The sequence below is a fragment of the Rhinatrema bivittatum genome, chromosome 1, assembly GCF_901001135.1.
Source record: "Rhinatrema bivittatum chromosome 1, aRhiBiv1.1, whole genome shotgun sequence".
NCBI classification, from domain to species: Eukaryota; Metazoa; Chordata; class Amphibia; order Gymnophiona; family Rhinatrematidae; genus Rhinatrema; species Rhinatrema bivittatum.
Genome location: NC_042615.1, coordinates 792,060,972 through 792,074,982, shown reverse-complemented (window position 1 = coordinate 792,074,982; position 14,011 = coordinate 792,060,972). Strand labels below are relative to the sequence as shown.

General features: G+C 41.7%; 1 protein-coding gene across 4 annotated transcripts in view; it reads left to right on the top strand.

The window, feature by feature from the left end:
• SETBP1 (SET binding protein 1) overlaps positions 1-14,011 on the top strand; it is a 535,593-nt gene that overhangs the window by 509,468 nt on the left and 12,114 nt on the right. For all 4 annotated transcript variants that reach the window (XM_029580975.1, XM_029580956.1, XM_029580966.1 and 1 more), the window contains one exon: positions 11,627-11,788. In XM_029580975.1, coding sequence (XP_029436835.1) covers positions 11,627-11,788 — 162 coding nt within the window. The remainder of the gene's footprint in view (positions 1-11,626; positions 11,789-14,011) is intronic.

The window sequence follows — 14,011 nt, the reverse complement described above, 5'->3', positions numbered from 1 at the left end:
AGGAGAAAAAAAAGGGGAGATCAACTCCCCCACACCCATAATTCCTAGGGGAGGCCAATGAATAGATGCTGCCTCACTCCCAGCTGTCTAGATTTTAAACAGTAATCCCACCCCTGTAGAAACTTCAGTCCTTATGCCCACCCCTCACCCTCCCTCTGTTCCCCTTCCTTCCATCTCCCATCCTTCCTAGAGGGATGTGAGGAGGAAGAACCTGAGTGGTCATCACCCAGCGGCCAATGACCCTTAGCGACTGGGACTCTGCCTGTCCACCTCAATTTTAACAGGATCAGCTGGAATTGATTCCCTCTCTTCTCTCCTCCCCATCCCCCACATAATCACACAGACTAACATTCATTGGAAAGATATAGGCCCCAGCTTTACTGAGATTCATAGGAATGTTTCCCAAGCCAAATCCCACAGTCAGCAAGCCAACCCCAGTAAAGCTACTAGCTGAGCAGCCCATAAATCTGTCATCCAAATCCCAGCCATCCAGGTACACTTGTTCATCCCAGGCCCCCACCAGATTACTGGCTGGGATACCCACACAGGCCTGACTACCATCCATTTCTATGCAGTACCTGCCGCGCTCCCAACAAGCCAGAATTCAAGTAATAATACCTCCTCTGAAAAAAAACCTTCCCTTCGCTTCCCACTTTTCCATCTCTCCTCTTCCACTGCTCCTTTCCCCCATCCCAAAGAGAGGAGCCTGAGTAGTTATCACCCAGGTATTCTGGGCAACTGGGACTCTGGCCAGCCCCTTCCCTATTTCTATACGACTGTGGGGCTTATTTTATGTTATGAAATAGCTAGAGCAACATCTGCTATAAATAATATGCACCATGTTATCATTCAGAACTAAATTTTAGTTTACTATGTATGGTAGCTGTGCTACTTAGATATAATATATTCTATATTGTGTAGGCCTTTCTTCTTCTTATTTTTATAATCTTCCATTATTATAATAGGGACAGTGAACTGTTGCCATGTGCATCAGGGGTTAGCAAACTGAAACTGGCTCAGGGGAGGCATCAGTCAAAAAGTATCAGGTGCCACTATCTTGCTTCATGAAATTCTCTGAGTGAAATGGCTTTCTGAGAAACTTGCAGGCTTCTGTTTAATTTTCCAAAATAACACACACAGGGCCAACCAAGTAGAAAGGATTAGCACGATGCATTTGATTTCATTAGTTTCAGCAGGACTGACTCTGTGCAATCCATCAATGGGCTGATACGTTACAGAAACTAAACTATTTTCACATCTCATTTGCATAATGGATGAGATGTGAAATGAGTCCTGGGGAAGAGAAGCACCCCGGAGGCAATCAAGTTTATCACAATATGTAAGAGCACTTTTAAATCATTGCATTAAATCTTTGCTAACAAGATAACAAATTAATTGCCTGCATATTACTGTACAAACCGAAAGCAGACACGGTGTGACTTTGGCAGAATGATGCAGACGGTTTGGACAGCTTGGTTGCTGCAGGACCAGGCAGTGACACTTGCTAGTAATGGCAGCGTCTTCCTGCACCTTTAAGAATCCTGGCTTTGCTGTAATCTGATATTGGACGGGAGCTTTATTAGTTGGGTGAGGAAGGCCGAGTAAATCAGCTGTATCAGACATGCCTCAGGACATCTAGAAATTGATCATTCTGCAGAAATAAGCACTCTGGGTTTATTAGCTGGGAGTTCATTGCTATCGCTGCTCTTCGTCTAATTCCTGAGAGATTTCAAAGCTATCATTGTGGTATTAGCTCTTCTGAGTGAACTGCTAGAGATAAAGATTGGGAGATCTATCTAATGATGGTTCTGAGTTCTTTCCTCCGAGATTAAAGCTTAGCGTGCCTGCAGTAACAAAAAAAAAAAGAATCTGTTCAGATAGATTTAAAATAGTGGAGGGAAAACAGAGAACAGAAAGATGTCGTGGAAAAAAAAAAAAGCAATGTGAATTTTCTGTACATAAAGTTAAAATACTCCAAAAAATTGTAAAGTGAATCAAACAGAAATGAAATGAATTTCCTGAGTCTGATAGAAAAGATACCACCATGAGAAACTACTCTACTTTTTTGTCCACAATTATATAATACTAAGGAGATTTTGCTTGGGGTGCAGAGAGATCTAGTGCTGTCCTATCTCCTTGAAAAGGAGAACTAGCTGAAATCTAAACTCCAGAAAAGGGAGTACAAGGCCCATCTTGTTTTCATATTACTGATGCAGAGCCACAGATTCTACCCAATCTAAGGCAATAACTTCACATCTAACAATATTTTATTCTCATGCCATGCTTCCATTCATAATTACTTCTAAATTTACAAGCTGTGAAGCTTTTCCCATCCTTTTAATCTAAATATGCAGTAATTAAAATGTAAACGGTGTCATAGTTATTGATTGGATGCATATCATTACTTATATAGAATTATTATGAAAACATAGCTGTCAGTGGCATTTATAAGATGTTCTACAAAGATAAATTGTCAACATTTTCAAAAATATTTTGGGGCAGATTTTCAAAGGGTTACGCGCGCAACCACCGAAAAGCTGCCTTTTCTACCCCCTGCCCGCGCCGAGCCAATCTTGCATAGGCTCGGTGACACGCTTAAGTCCCGGGGCTTTCCCGGGGGGCGTGTTGCGGCCGGCGCATCATCGGGGGGCGTTCCGGGGTGGGACCATGGGCGTGGTTCTGGCCCAGGGGCGTTCCAGGGGCATGGCCGCGGCCTCTGGACCAGCCCCCGGACCGGAACATGGTGCGCCGGCAGCTGGCCGGTGCGTGCAAGTTACGCCTGCCTCAGGCAGGCATAACTTGTAAAATAAAGGTAGGGGGGGAATTAGTTAGGGCTGGGTTAGATGGGGAAGGGAGGGGAAGGTGGGGGGGGTGGAAAGTTCCCTCCGAGGCCGCTCCAATTTCGGAGCGGCCTCGGAGGGAACGGAGGATGGCTGCGTGGCTTGGCGCGCACAGGCTGCCGATTTTGTGCAGCCTTGCGTGCGCCGACCCTATATTTTATAACATGCGCGCGACAGCCCCGTTATATAGGGCATCATGTCAAAAGGTCGCTCCATCGCTTTTAGGAATATCCAAAAACAATGAGCATAAGATTGCCATACTGGGTCAGAACAAAGATCAATCAAGCCCAGTATCCTGTTTCCAACAGTGACTACTCCAGGTCACAAGTACCTGGTAGGATCCCAGAAAATAGATAGATTCCATGCTGCTTCTCCCAGGGATGAGCAGTAGATTTCTGCACCTCCACTTTAATAATGGTTTGTGGACTTTTTCTTCAGGAACTTCTCTAAAACCTTTTTTAAATGCAGCTGCACTAATGGGCGGATTTTAAGAGCCCTGCTCGCGTAAATCTGCCCGGATTTACGCGAGCAGGGCCCTGTGTGCCGGTGCGCCTATGTTCAATAGGCCTACCGGCGCGCGCAGAGCCCCGGGACTCGCGTAAGTCCCGGGGTTTTCCGAGGGGGCGTGTCGGGGGCGGGGCCGAGTGGCGCGCCGTTTTCGGGGCGGGCCCGGGGGCGTGGTTTTGGCCCGGGGCGGTCCGGGGGCATGGCCGTGCCCTCCGGAACCGCCCCCGGGTCGCGTCTAGGCGCGCCAGCAGCCCGCTGGCGCGCGGGGATTTACTTCTTCCTCTGGGAGGTGTAAATCCCCCAACAAAGGTAGGGGGGGGTTTAGACAGGGCCGGGGGGGTTGGTTAGGTAGAGGAAGGGAGGGGAAGGTGAGGGGAGGGCGTTAGCGAATTCCCTCCGAGGCCGCTCCGATTTCCTTGGAGGGAACGGCGGCAGGCTGCGCGGCTCGGCACGTGCCGGCTACACGGAATAGGCAGCCTTGCGCGCGCCGATCCAGGATTTTAGCGGATCCGCGCGTATCTACTAAAATACCGCGTACTTTTGTTGGCGCCTGGAGCGCCAACAAAAGTACACGAACGCGCCGTTTTTGAAAATCTACCCCTAAAAACTTTCATCATATCCTCTGGCAACAAATTCCATAGCATTGAGTGAAAATTATTTTCTCTTATTAGTTTTAAATGTACTACTTAGTAACTTCATTGTGTGTCCACCAGACTTTGAACTTTTTGAAAGAGTAAACAGTCACTTCACATTCCACTCATTATCTTATAGACCTCTATCATATATCTCCTATGTTATTCTCTGTTTTATTCTCCATTCATTTCCTAATAATTCCTAGCATTCTATTTGCTTTCTTGGCTGCTGCTGCACAGTGAGCAGAAGATTTAAATGTGTTTTCAAGGATTACAAGATCCTTTTCCTGGACTCAAATTGTGGAACTGAGGAAATTAAAAATATTTATTGTACTTCTCTGTCCAACTTAGCTTAAACTAGCAGATTGATATGTTTGAAGTTATACTCATTAAACTAGTTTTTGCTATATTTGCAAGAACTATGGCGCCAAAGTCAAGTATCCTAATTAGACCCTAAACCATTCTTAGATTATAATGGAAATAAAGATATGAAATAACTGTTGCAAACTTGCTTAAGAATATACTGTTAGACTTTTGGCTCCATGAATGAGATAATATACAATGAGGAATGATGCTGAAATCTAAACATTGTTTAGCTATGAAGATTACAGCTATATCAAAGTTGAAGAATTATTTAGTGTATTGGTAGAAAATAGATATAATGATGTATGAATCTTTCTTATCAGGAACAAAATGTGCTGTACATGTAGATAATTCTAGATAATTCTAATTATAATTTAAACCATGCTGACCTGTTGGCTGATCATGACCTAAGACATGTGTTGCTGAATCATGCTGACTCTGTATTTTAGAACATATACAAATCTTGCTGTATGTACTGATTTTGGGAACACCCCCTGAGAATTTTCTCGAAGAGCAGTCTTCTCCATGTAATATTGCATTGAAAATAAATTCGGTAGCATTGTACTACAATAGATTTGTTTATTTTTGTGGAGCAAATTTGAGGGAAAAGATAAAAAATCTCCACAGAACCTTGTATTGTGTAGCTATAATTTGCAAGATTCCAAGGTTAAATAATTTTCTGCACATTTTGAAAACTTACCTCTTGATATTCAGATTACAACTTGGAATACTGCACTAGATAAAATTGCCCCTCCTCAATCTCAGTATCTCAGAATCCTCAATGTTATCATTCTGGCCTAATCCTACTTAAAAGGCAAAATCAACATCTAGAAAAGAAATGGCATAAAAATAAAACCTATTCAAATATTCAGCTGTGTAAATAAAATATTACTAGATATAAGATTGCTGTCAAAGCTGCCAAAAAAAGAGATTATTTCAAAACCCAGTTAATGAAGGCTAACAACTGTCCTCAGCAGCTCTTTAGAATTATATGTGTGCTCGCCTATCAACTGATCCAGTATAAGCCGACCCTCATTTTTAAACCCTTAAACTTGGAGAAAGCACCAACTACACATGAAGCAAAGTTCAAAATTTGATTAAAGAAGGAATTTTCTTGAATTTGAGATTCAAAAATTATTAAAATCCTTCAAAATCAGAGGGCTTACCTTCTTAAAGATTTTGTATATTTTGCAAATAAACATATTTTCCCAAGTCCTTCTGCAATGTCACCAGTTAAGATATTGAGTACCAAGTCTTATGGTACCTCATTGAATATTTTGCCTTCAGTAGAGTGAACTGCAATAACTACTAGACTCTGTTGTTCTACCAGTTTCTCATCAAGTTAACAAGTTTGTGCCCTATTCCAAATACTAACTAGTTGCCAGTCTTCTCTGTGGAATAGTGCCAGTAGCCCTACTGAAGTGCAAATAGGCAACATCCAGTGCAGCTCCATAAGCCACTACTTCTGTCACCCCAAGAGCCCTATAAAGTTTGTCTGACACAATTTTGTTTTATAAAACCATGTTGCCTGATGATCTGTCATTTATTTGTTTCAAGGTATTGCACTATTATTTTTGACAGAGTGGACAGAATGAAAAGTGGTCTAAGAAAGCTTGAGGCATGGTCAAATGCATGGCAGTTGACATTCAGTGCAAAAATAGTGTACAGTCATGCATTTGGGGTCCAGAAATATGAGAGAGCAGTTTACAGTAGTGGATGATATACTGATATGCACTGACCAGAGGAGAGCCCTTGGGATCATAGTATTTGATGATTACAAGCTAGCAAGATTATGTGATAAAGCATTGGATACTAGAGTACATAGGGTATACATAGCCAGCAGAATAAAAGATACAATAATGCTTATTTACAGGTCACTGGTGAGACCTCATCTAGAATATTATGTCTAATTTTGGAAGCCACACCTACAAAAGGATATAAAGTGGCTGGAGATGGTCTGGAGGAAGGCTACCAAAATGCCCCAAATGCCAAATGAGATGAGAATTAAGAACCTAAATATTAATACCTTGCAGGAAAGGAAAGACAAGGAAGAGACGAGAGAGACATTCAAATACCTCAGAAGTATAAATCAACCTCTTTCAAAGGTCTGCAAGGGGGTAGACTCAGGAGCATTATCAAAATATGTTTCTGTTCAAAATAGACCATACTGAAGGACCAGTTAGTATGGGAGATTTCCCCACACCTCCCCATCCCAAGCAAAAGTGAGAGGCCACCAATCCCATCCTCACCTCTCCATCAAAACTGAGAAGCTACTGCTCTCTCCTGTCACCCTCCATCCCCTCCAAGCAAAGGCCACCAAACCCTCTTTTAACCCATGCAAAAGTAAGGAGCCACCAGTCTTCCCTATCACCTTGGAGGTGTGAAAGGTGATTCATGAACTCTCAGTTTGCTCAGGGCATTGGGGGATTCTAATCCTCTCACTTTTTCTCGGGAGTGGGAGTAAACTGGTCATCGCTCACTTTTGCTTGGGTGGAATGGAGGGGTATCAGGCCTTGACTGCCCCCTCAGTCTTTAGGCTGGCAGGGCGGGTGTGCAAGGCGTTCTGTCAGGACTTGTGGACCTTTCAGTCTGTTTGCAGGATAACGGGGGGGTGGCAATGAGAAATCCCTCATGCAAATCTGCCCACAGTGAAAGACTTGGTTAGCACTGGGGGTTTGTAGCTTTTCCGTGCATGGTAAAAGTTTAACTCCTGGTGCTAGGAAAATATTAAGAGGCTGATATTCAAAGGCTTTTAGCTGGATAACCTCATTGCCAGCTAAAATGTAGCCAAATAAGGGGCATTTTGGAGGTGTTCTATGGCTGGGATGAATTAGCCAGGAAACTTAGCTGTCTAACTGTGATATGTGAAGTTTGCTAAACAAGTTTTTTCAGCTCACTCTAAATGCTCTAAGGAGCAGAGTTTAAACCGCACAGTACTTGGTGAGAACACCTGAGGTAGGTAGCACTTTGAAACGCAGGTCCATGTCGCATAATTTTCGAAGGCAAGCATCGGGAGACATGCTAGAAGAGGCACCCACTGGTTGATAAGTATAGAATTGTCTTACTAACAAGTAGTAAAAAAAAATTGTCTACTAACAAGTAGTAATAACAAAAAACTTTTACAAATTGTGAAAATTGGGATCCTGACACAATAGAGACAGACTAAATGTCAGATCCACGTTTGAGGGTCTCTTTATTTTTAATCAATACTTCTCTTGCTTTAAGATTTTAAAAAGGGGTGGGCAGGTAGATATTTTGTTTGCAGTTGTTTCCATTATTATCCAACATTGCACTACGTTTTGACCCTAAAAGGCCTGGGTGAAAAAGCATACCTTTAATACACTCCTACATTTTAAGTAATTATGCATTCCAGACAAAAGGGGAGTAGCAAATGAAAAAGCCCATTTTTTGTACCCATCCATCTAGAAATGAGGGGTTACATAAATGGAAATCACTACACAAATGTAGTGATTGTGCAGGAACAGAAAAGTTTAACTTATTGGTAAGATAACTAGGGCCCAGACCATGGGGGTCTTAAACTGAACTGCAGAATCAACAGGAAGCCTTTGAAGACGAGTCAGAATTGGAGAGACTGATGCTGAATTAAAGTACCAAAGATTAGGCGAGCACCTGCGTTCTGTACTAGCTGTAGATGATAAATACTCTGATTAGTAAGGCCTAACAGGAGAGAATTACAGTAATTGATCCTTGAGATTACTAACGACCACACAGCTTGCCTGAAATAAGAACCAGATAAAAAAAAAAAAAGTTTTAAGATGACAAACCGATTAGAGGACAAACCAGGCAGCTTCGGACACATTAAGGATGAACTTCACCAGGTGAAGGGTTGAGTCTCGCGTTAAACCCACACGCTTTACAAAAGGCTTTCTCAATCAGTGCAATCCCAGTGAAAGTGAACTGCAGCTCAGAGGGGAAGATCCTACCCTTACTAACCCTCAAAATCTGTTTTGTCTGGGTTAGAGATATCTTGATGATCTTCATCCAATTTGAAATTGCCATTAAGTAGTCGTTTACTGTTACTATAAAAGAATGTTATAGTGAATATGTACTAGATATTTGAAGATCTTCAGTGTAACATTGGCAATTCAAGCTATATGACCTGAACAATAGCCAGCAAAGGCATCAGAAACAGTATAAGTAAAGTTGAAGAGAGATTCACCCCCTTAAGGACCCCCACAACTTATTTTAAAAATGGCAGAGTTCTGACTGTCCTAGGCAGCTGACTAAGATCTTTCTAAATTAAATCCTAAATAGTCTTGGGGTCTTTATGTGCTGTCATATTCAATGACACTTGTAGGAACAGGATTGGGAGATATGGAACTGCAAACAAGCTGCCCTCAAGAATAGAAGCAAAAGGAGAGCCGATTGGGATAAAGAAAATGAAAAGGGAAAGAAAGTCTATCATAGTGAGACTGCATGCCATGTGGGAACTGGGTTGGTAGCAGGTTCATGATGAATGGTTACTGTCCAGCAAGGTCACATGGACCTAGGAGGCTGCATGCTCTGCCAACAGCCTCACTAGCTGTGATAGTTGTTTATATTGTTACTAAACTTGAGGGGAAGACATGGTTGGGGATGGGTGCCAGATTCATAAGGGATCTTCTATGGTCATCATAATATAACTAGATTTTATAGCTGAAACACAGTTAGTCTATCTGGCAGTGAACTTAGGACACTAGATATTTGGGCAACAGATATACTACACTAGGATGATAATATTCAACTAGCAGCTGGGTCTGTCTGGCAAGCTGGCAATACACCAAAAACTATGAGGCCGACATCCAGCACCATTTGTCCAGCTAATTTCGGCCTTAGCCATCCAAATGGCAGGATTTGAATATCCCTGCTAACTGACTGCCTCTAAGTTATCTGGCTATGTAGTTAGCTGGATAAAACTTAGCCAGGTAATTTGGAGGTGTTCCCAGAGCATTAAGAGGGTGAAGTTAAGTTAGCCAGATAACTTCTCTGCCTAACTCGGGTTATGCTGTAGAACAGTCCTAAAGGTAGCCATATAAATTCATCTTTAAGAGAGTCAGGCATATTAAGCAGCTGCAGCGCACCTCTAAATACCCCAATATCTGATTCCCCTTTTTTTCTTTCCCCCACTACCGTTAAAGCAGAGAGCACCAGCAAGTTACCACCCCATGCACTCTTTTCTTCATTTCCATCATTTAGCCTTTCAAGATCCCCACAGGGTTTCAAGGTTCTTCTACATGTAGCAAATCCAAGAGCAAGAGGGCAAGCCAGGCTTTGAGGTGCTGCAATCCTTTTTGCCTGGGGTTCAGCAGGTCCCTGATATCTAGAGGTGTGGCATCTTCTCTGCTGATTCTCTTAGCTCCAGGACCCCAGCTGGTCTGAAGGTTTGCCCTGTGGAACTGACTCCATTTGCAACATAAAATGAAAGGGAGATGACTTGACTATCAAACCATAATGACTTTTCAGCTAGTCCTTCATTTTAGACCTGCTTCCTTAAATCTGGTCCTCTTTCTTGGAAGAAGATTTGCCTTTCAAAGATCCATATGACCTTGCTAAACCCAGAGAGGTAGTAATTGAGCAACAACTACTACTTAAGAAGGAACAGAGTGAAAATATTGACTCACCCTCGAAGCAGTAAGCAGCACTTTGGTCTTTGACCTTTAAGCACCCTACAGGAGTCAATAACTTGCCTGTTAGATGCTACGTCTGCCACCAATTTTTATTTGGGAGTACTTTACCCTTGAATCGAGATCCTAGTAACCATGGCAACAGGAAGTAGGCCTCTGCACCAAGGAATGGAAATCCATAAATCAAGGCCCCTAATGCAAACATTGTGTGCAGGTAGAGATCTGAGAGGATAAGTGGTTTGTGAGGGATTACCTCTGAAAAATGAATGACTGTCCATTGATATGTTGAAATGGTTTTTCTGAGTGTCTTTTTATTTATCAATAGAGGTCAACAGGTTACAGCTGCAGGTCTTTGTTTAGGCCCTTTAGTTTAATTATAGCCAGATGTTACATTCATTATGTTAGTACCATTTGATACATTTTATATGCATGTGTTTACTGACATTGCAATAATGATAAAACATTTTAATATAGTGCCAATCAAGCTACAGCATGCAATATGTGACTATATCTGATTTTATATAACATATCTTTTTTTTTGTCTTAATTTTTGAATTGTAATGAATCCATTGTACCTATTGTTTTTAACTGTAATCTTTAATCTGACTTCTTTATTAGCATTGTTACATTAGTTACAGATCTGTGTACATGCTCAGTGATATTTGCAGTCATTAAAATTTTAAAAGAACCTTATCTCTATTTAAGCCTTTACTACACTTTGAAGCTGGTAGTTTGACATTAACCAGAAATATTATTCCTCTCAAGATAGTTCGAAATGTATATAGAGTCAAAAAAGTATAAGCCATATCTAATACGATATCAATGCAGGGCAATAGGGTTGAGAGCAGGAAAAAACCCAGTATTCAAATTCCACTTTCCCCCACGGATGCTCCTTGTGATCTTGGGCATGTCACTCTAGCTCTGGTTGCCTCAGATGCCCACTTTGGTTGTAAGCTCTTTTGGGCAGGGACATATTTTGCCTGAAAACTAATAATGCTGTAAAGCGCCTTGCGCATTATATAGAAATGTGGGTTACAAATTAAAAAATGATTGAAGAATGTTGTTTTGCATGGTAAGAGGCCCAGGTTGATCCTTTCTGCTGGAACAATACCGGTGGCTCAGTATTCATGCTTTATGTCATTTCCAAGACAAGGGCAATGTTGAATCTTAAAGCTTAGTCATTGCTCTTTTAAAACTGTATTAAAACAATAGCAGAAGTTAACGATTGTGTCAGCACACTCCAGACTTGAATGCATATAAACTACGGGATAACCCTTATTTAACTTGTTCTACCATGAGAGCCTCAAGAAGACGTCAAAGGATTTTTAATACACCAGAATAAGCTGTTTTCAATCATTTTGGCGCACACTGAGGATTGTTTTGAATCATGTCTAATGCATCATAATCGTAGCCTGTGAATGTGTGTGCTGTGCATTCACTTCAAGAACTGGACTGTACATTGCCCGGAAGAGCAGGGACACGGCCAGTTCCATCCAGGTGGTCAGTTCCTTGCACCTTTTAAGACTTTGGGGAACTGTAGTTGTCAGTAGTAGACTTTGCATAGCAATAAATCCTGCCAGAGGGACCAGTTTGTCATTCTCTGAGCAATCTGTTTTCACAGTTTATGTATAACAGGATACCTTTTTTTTTTATTTCACAGGTATCACAAGCCCCCACCTAAGAGCAGACCAGACTTCCCTTCATAGTAAAAATGAAAGCTACATGACAACTAGAAGGAAACCAGCAGCTGCTGAAGCTGTTACGATACCACAAACTCAAGTGTTGTCTCTGCTGTCTTCATCCTCGGCAGCCTCAGAAGCAGGTCAGTACGTCAGATTGTGTTTCGGTGTGTAACCAATGGACGGAAAAGCCAATAACTTTTCTGCTCGGTTTTCCAAGAGCAGTGGAGCCGACACGATAACCGGTGAATTTTAGCCAGTTATCATTAGCAGGATTTTCAGCCGAACCTACCTAGCTACATTTTATCCCTTTTGCTGACCGACTAAATCTGGTCGCCTTTTGAATTAAGGCAGTTAAATGTAACCGATCAGCGCGAGGCCCTTTTTGAAAGCTGAAGTTTAATTGGCTAACTCCTGAATTGGATAGATATAACAAGTGAAGTACAAAATGGCTTTTTTTTTTTTTTGGAGGGCATGACTTCAATTTGTTATAACCAAGGAATTTTTTTTTTCTTTTTAAAGGGGCCGGTTCTGCAGATGGCCATAAATATTGCCATAGCATTTGAAACATGAACCACATACCATATTGTGTCAACAGCTAATAACGCATTTATATCAAGTATATGACCTAGCACTCCTCGTCTATCTAAGGCAGGCTTGAGCCTTATCTCCCATGAGGCTGTCGCTGTCCAAATGAATGAGATGCCTCATCAGGTTTTATCATCAGCCATGGTTTATTACTGGCAGTACGGTTTGCTAAAACGTTCTGAAAACTCATAGAAGATACATTTCAAAGTACATGCAGCGGCACAGAGGCATATCTATGACCACACGTACATCTAAGATAGTAATTCATAACCCGTGCATATCATATCTGCGCGTATTACAAAATACGCGTATCTTAACCCCAGAACATGCGTGCATATGTATGCTTCTGCACGAATACATGCAGTGCATTGAAAGCAAGTATCTCAATGCATTGAATGCGTGTACTTTTCCCACCTAGCGCGTACAACAGTATATTTTAAAACATGCTAACCAGTTTACCAGTTCACCCAGTTCTTCTCCAGATCATCCAGACCCTCTTGGTTCTTCAGCCTGAAATCCCCCCTTCCGGTTCACTCAGATCTGCCACCCAGCCAATACTACCTAATAAACAACAAGTCTGATATCACTTGCACAAGATAGTTAGCCGGTGTGAAATTGCACAAATAAGTTGCCAAATGTACCCGCTTGTCTTTGGTTGATTTTAGTATACATTATTCATATGTGCTTTGATACTGATATTGCATCTTATGCATTGTGTTTGTTCCTAATTGTACATCGCTGTGATTTTAGAAAGAATGACAATTAATCAAATAAAGGAACGAACAAACTAAAATAGTAACTGAGGGCTGCCTCTCAGAACTCCCCTAGACTGCCCCTTTTTTACGTGCATATATGTGCGTGTGAAACATAAAGTATGCATGCACTTTTACCTTTTATAATATAGTGATTACATAAGTACAGGCTACTTACATGCGTATATTCAAAGTTTTATGCCCAGAACTCTTTTAAAAATGACCTCTAAATGTCTCCGAACAGCTTATGTAGTTAATCAAGGTGATACTGCAGGAGCACTCAACCCAAGGACAGGTTTCACAGGATTCTGAATGTTCACCAAAAGGGGATATATGTGCTTTCAATTCGTGCTACTCATGCTTTTCATTGTAGCATCATTTTCTCATTTTGATGTTGGGTAGCAGAATCCTTCAGTGCACTACATCTTTGAGGATCATTTGACCATAGATAAGAATTTAAATATTTCCGGCTGAAGAATCTACTCAGAATAAATAATGAATATAGTGCAAACCTTTCTTTATGCAAAAGGTGTTTTTAATGTAGTACTTCATGCTGGCGTTCAAGAGGGCCTCTGGTTTTTGGCTTAACCACTGTGACATGCTCAAAATCCAAAACTGTGAAGGAAGGGTTAAATAATTAAAAAAAACAACAAAACCTTGAAATGTTGCACTTCTGGCAGCATAGCCAGATGTGAAAAACACTTTTCCTTGCACAGCTGGCCGACATGCATGGCTCAGAATCCCAAAGTTGCACGCTCTTTTTTGGATATATTGCAATCATTTGTAGCCTGATTTCCAAAGGGAAAAAAGTAGACTTATACCATTGCTTGTGTGCGCGTGTGCGTCCCCTTCACCTTTTGTATTTGGTGTCCTAGCCACGCCAAATTTTCAGGACATGTCGTGGGGGGGAGTTCCAAGTGAATCCTGACGGGTTTTTTTCTTTTTTTAATTTCTTGGATTGACGTATTTGTGCGGATGTGCGCCTCCCGGCAAGTGGCCTCCATTAGTTCTGCGTGGAATTTCTTG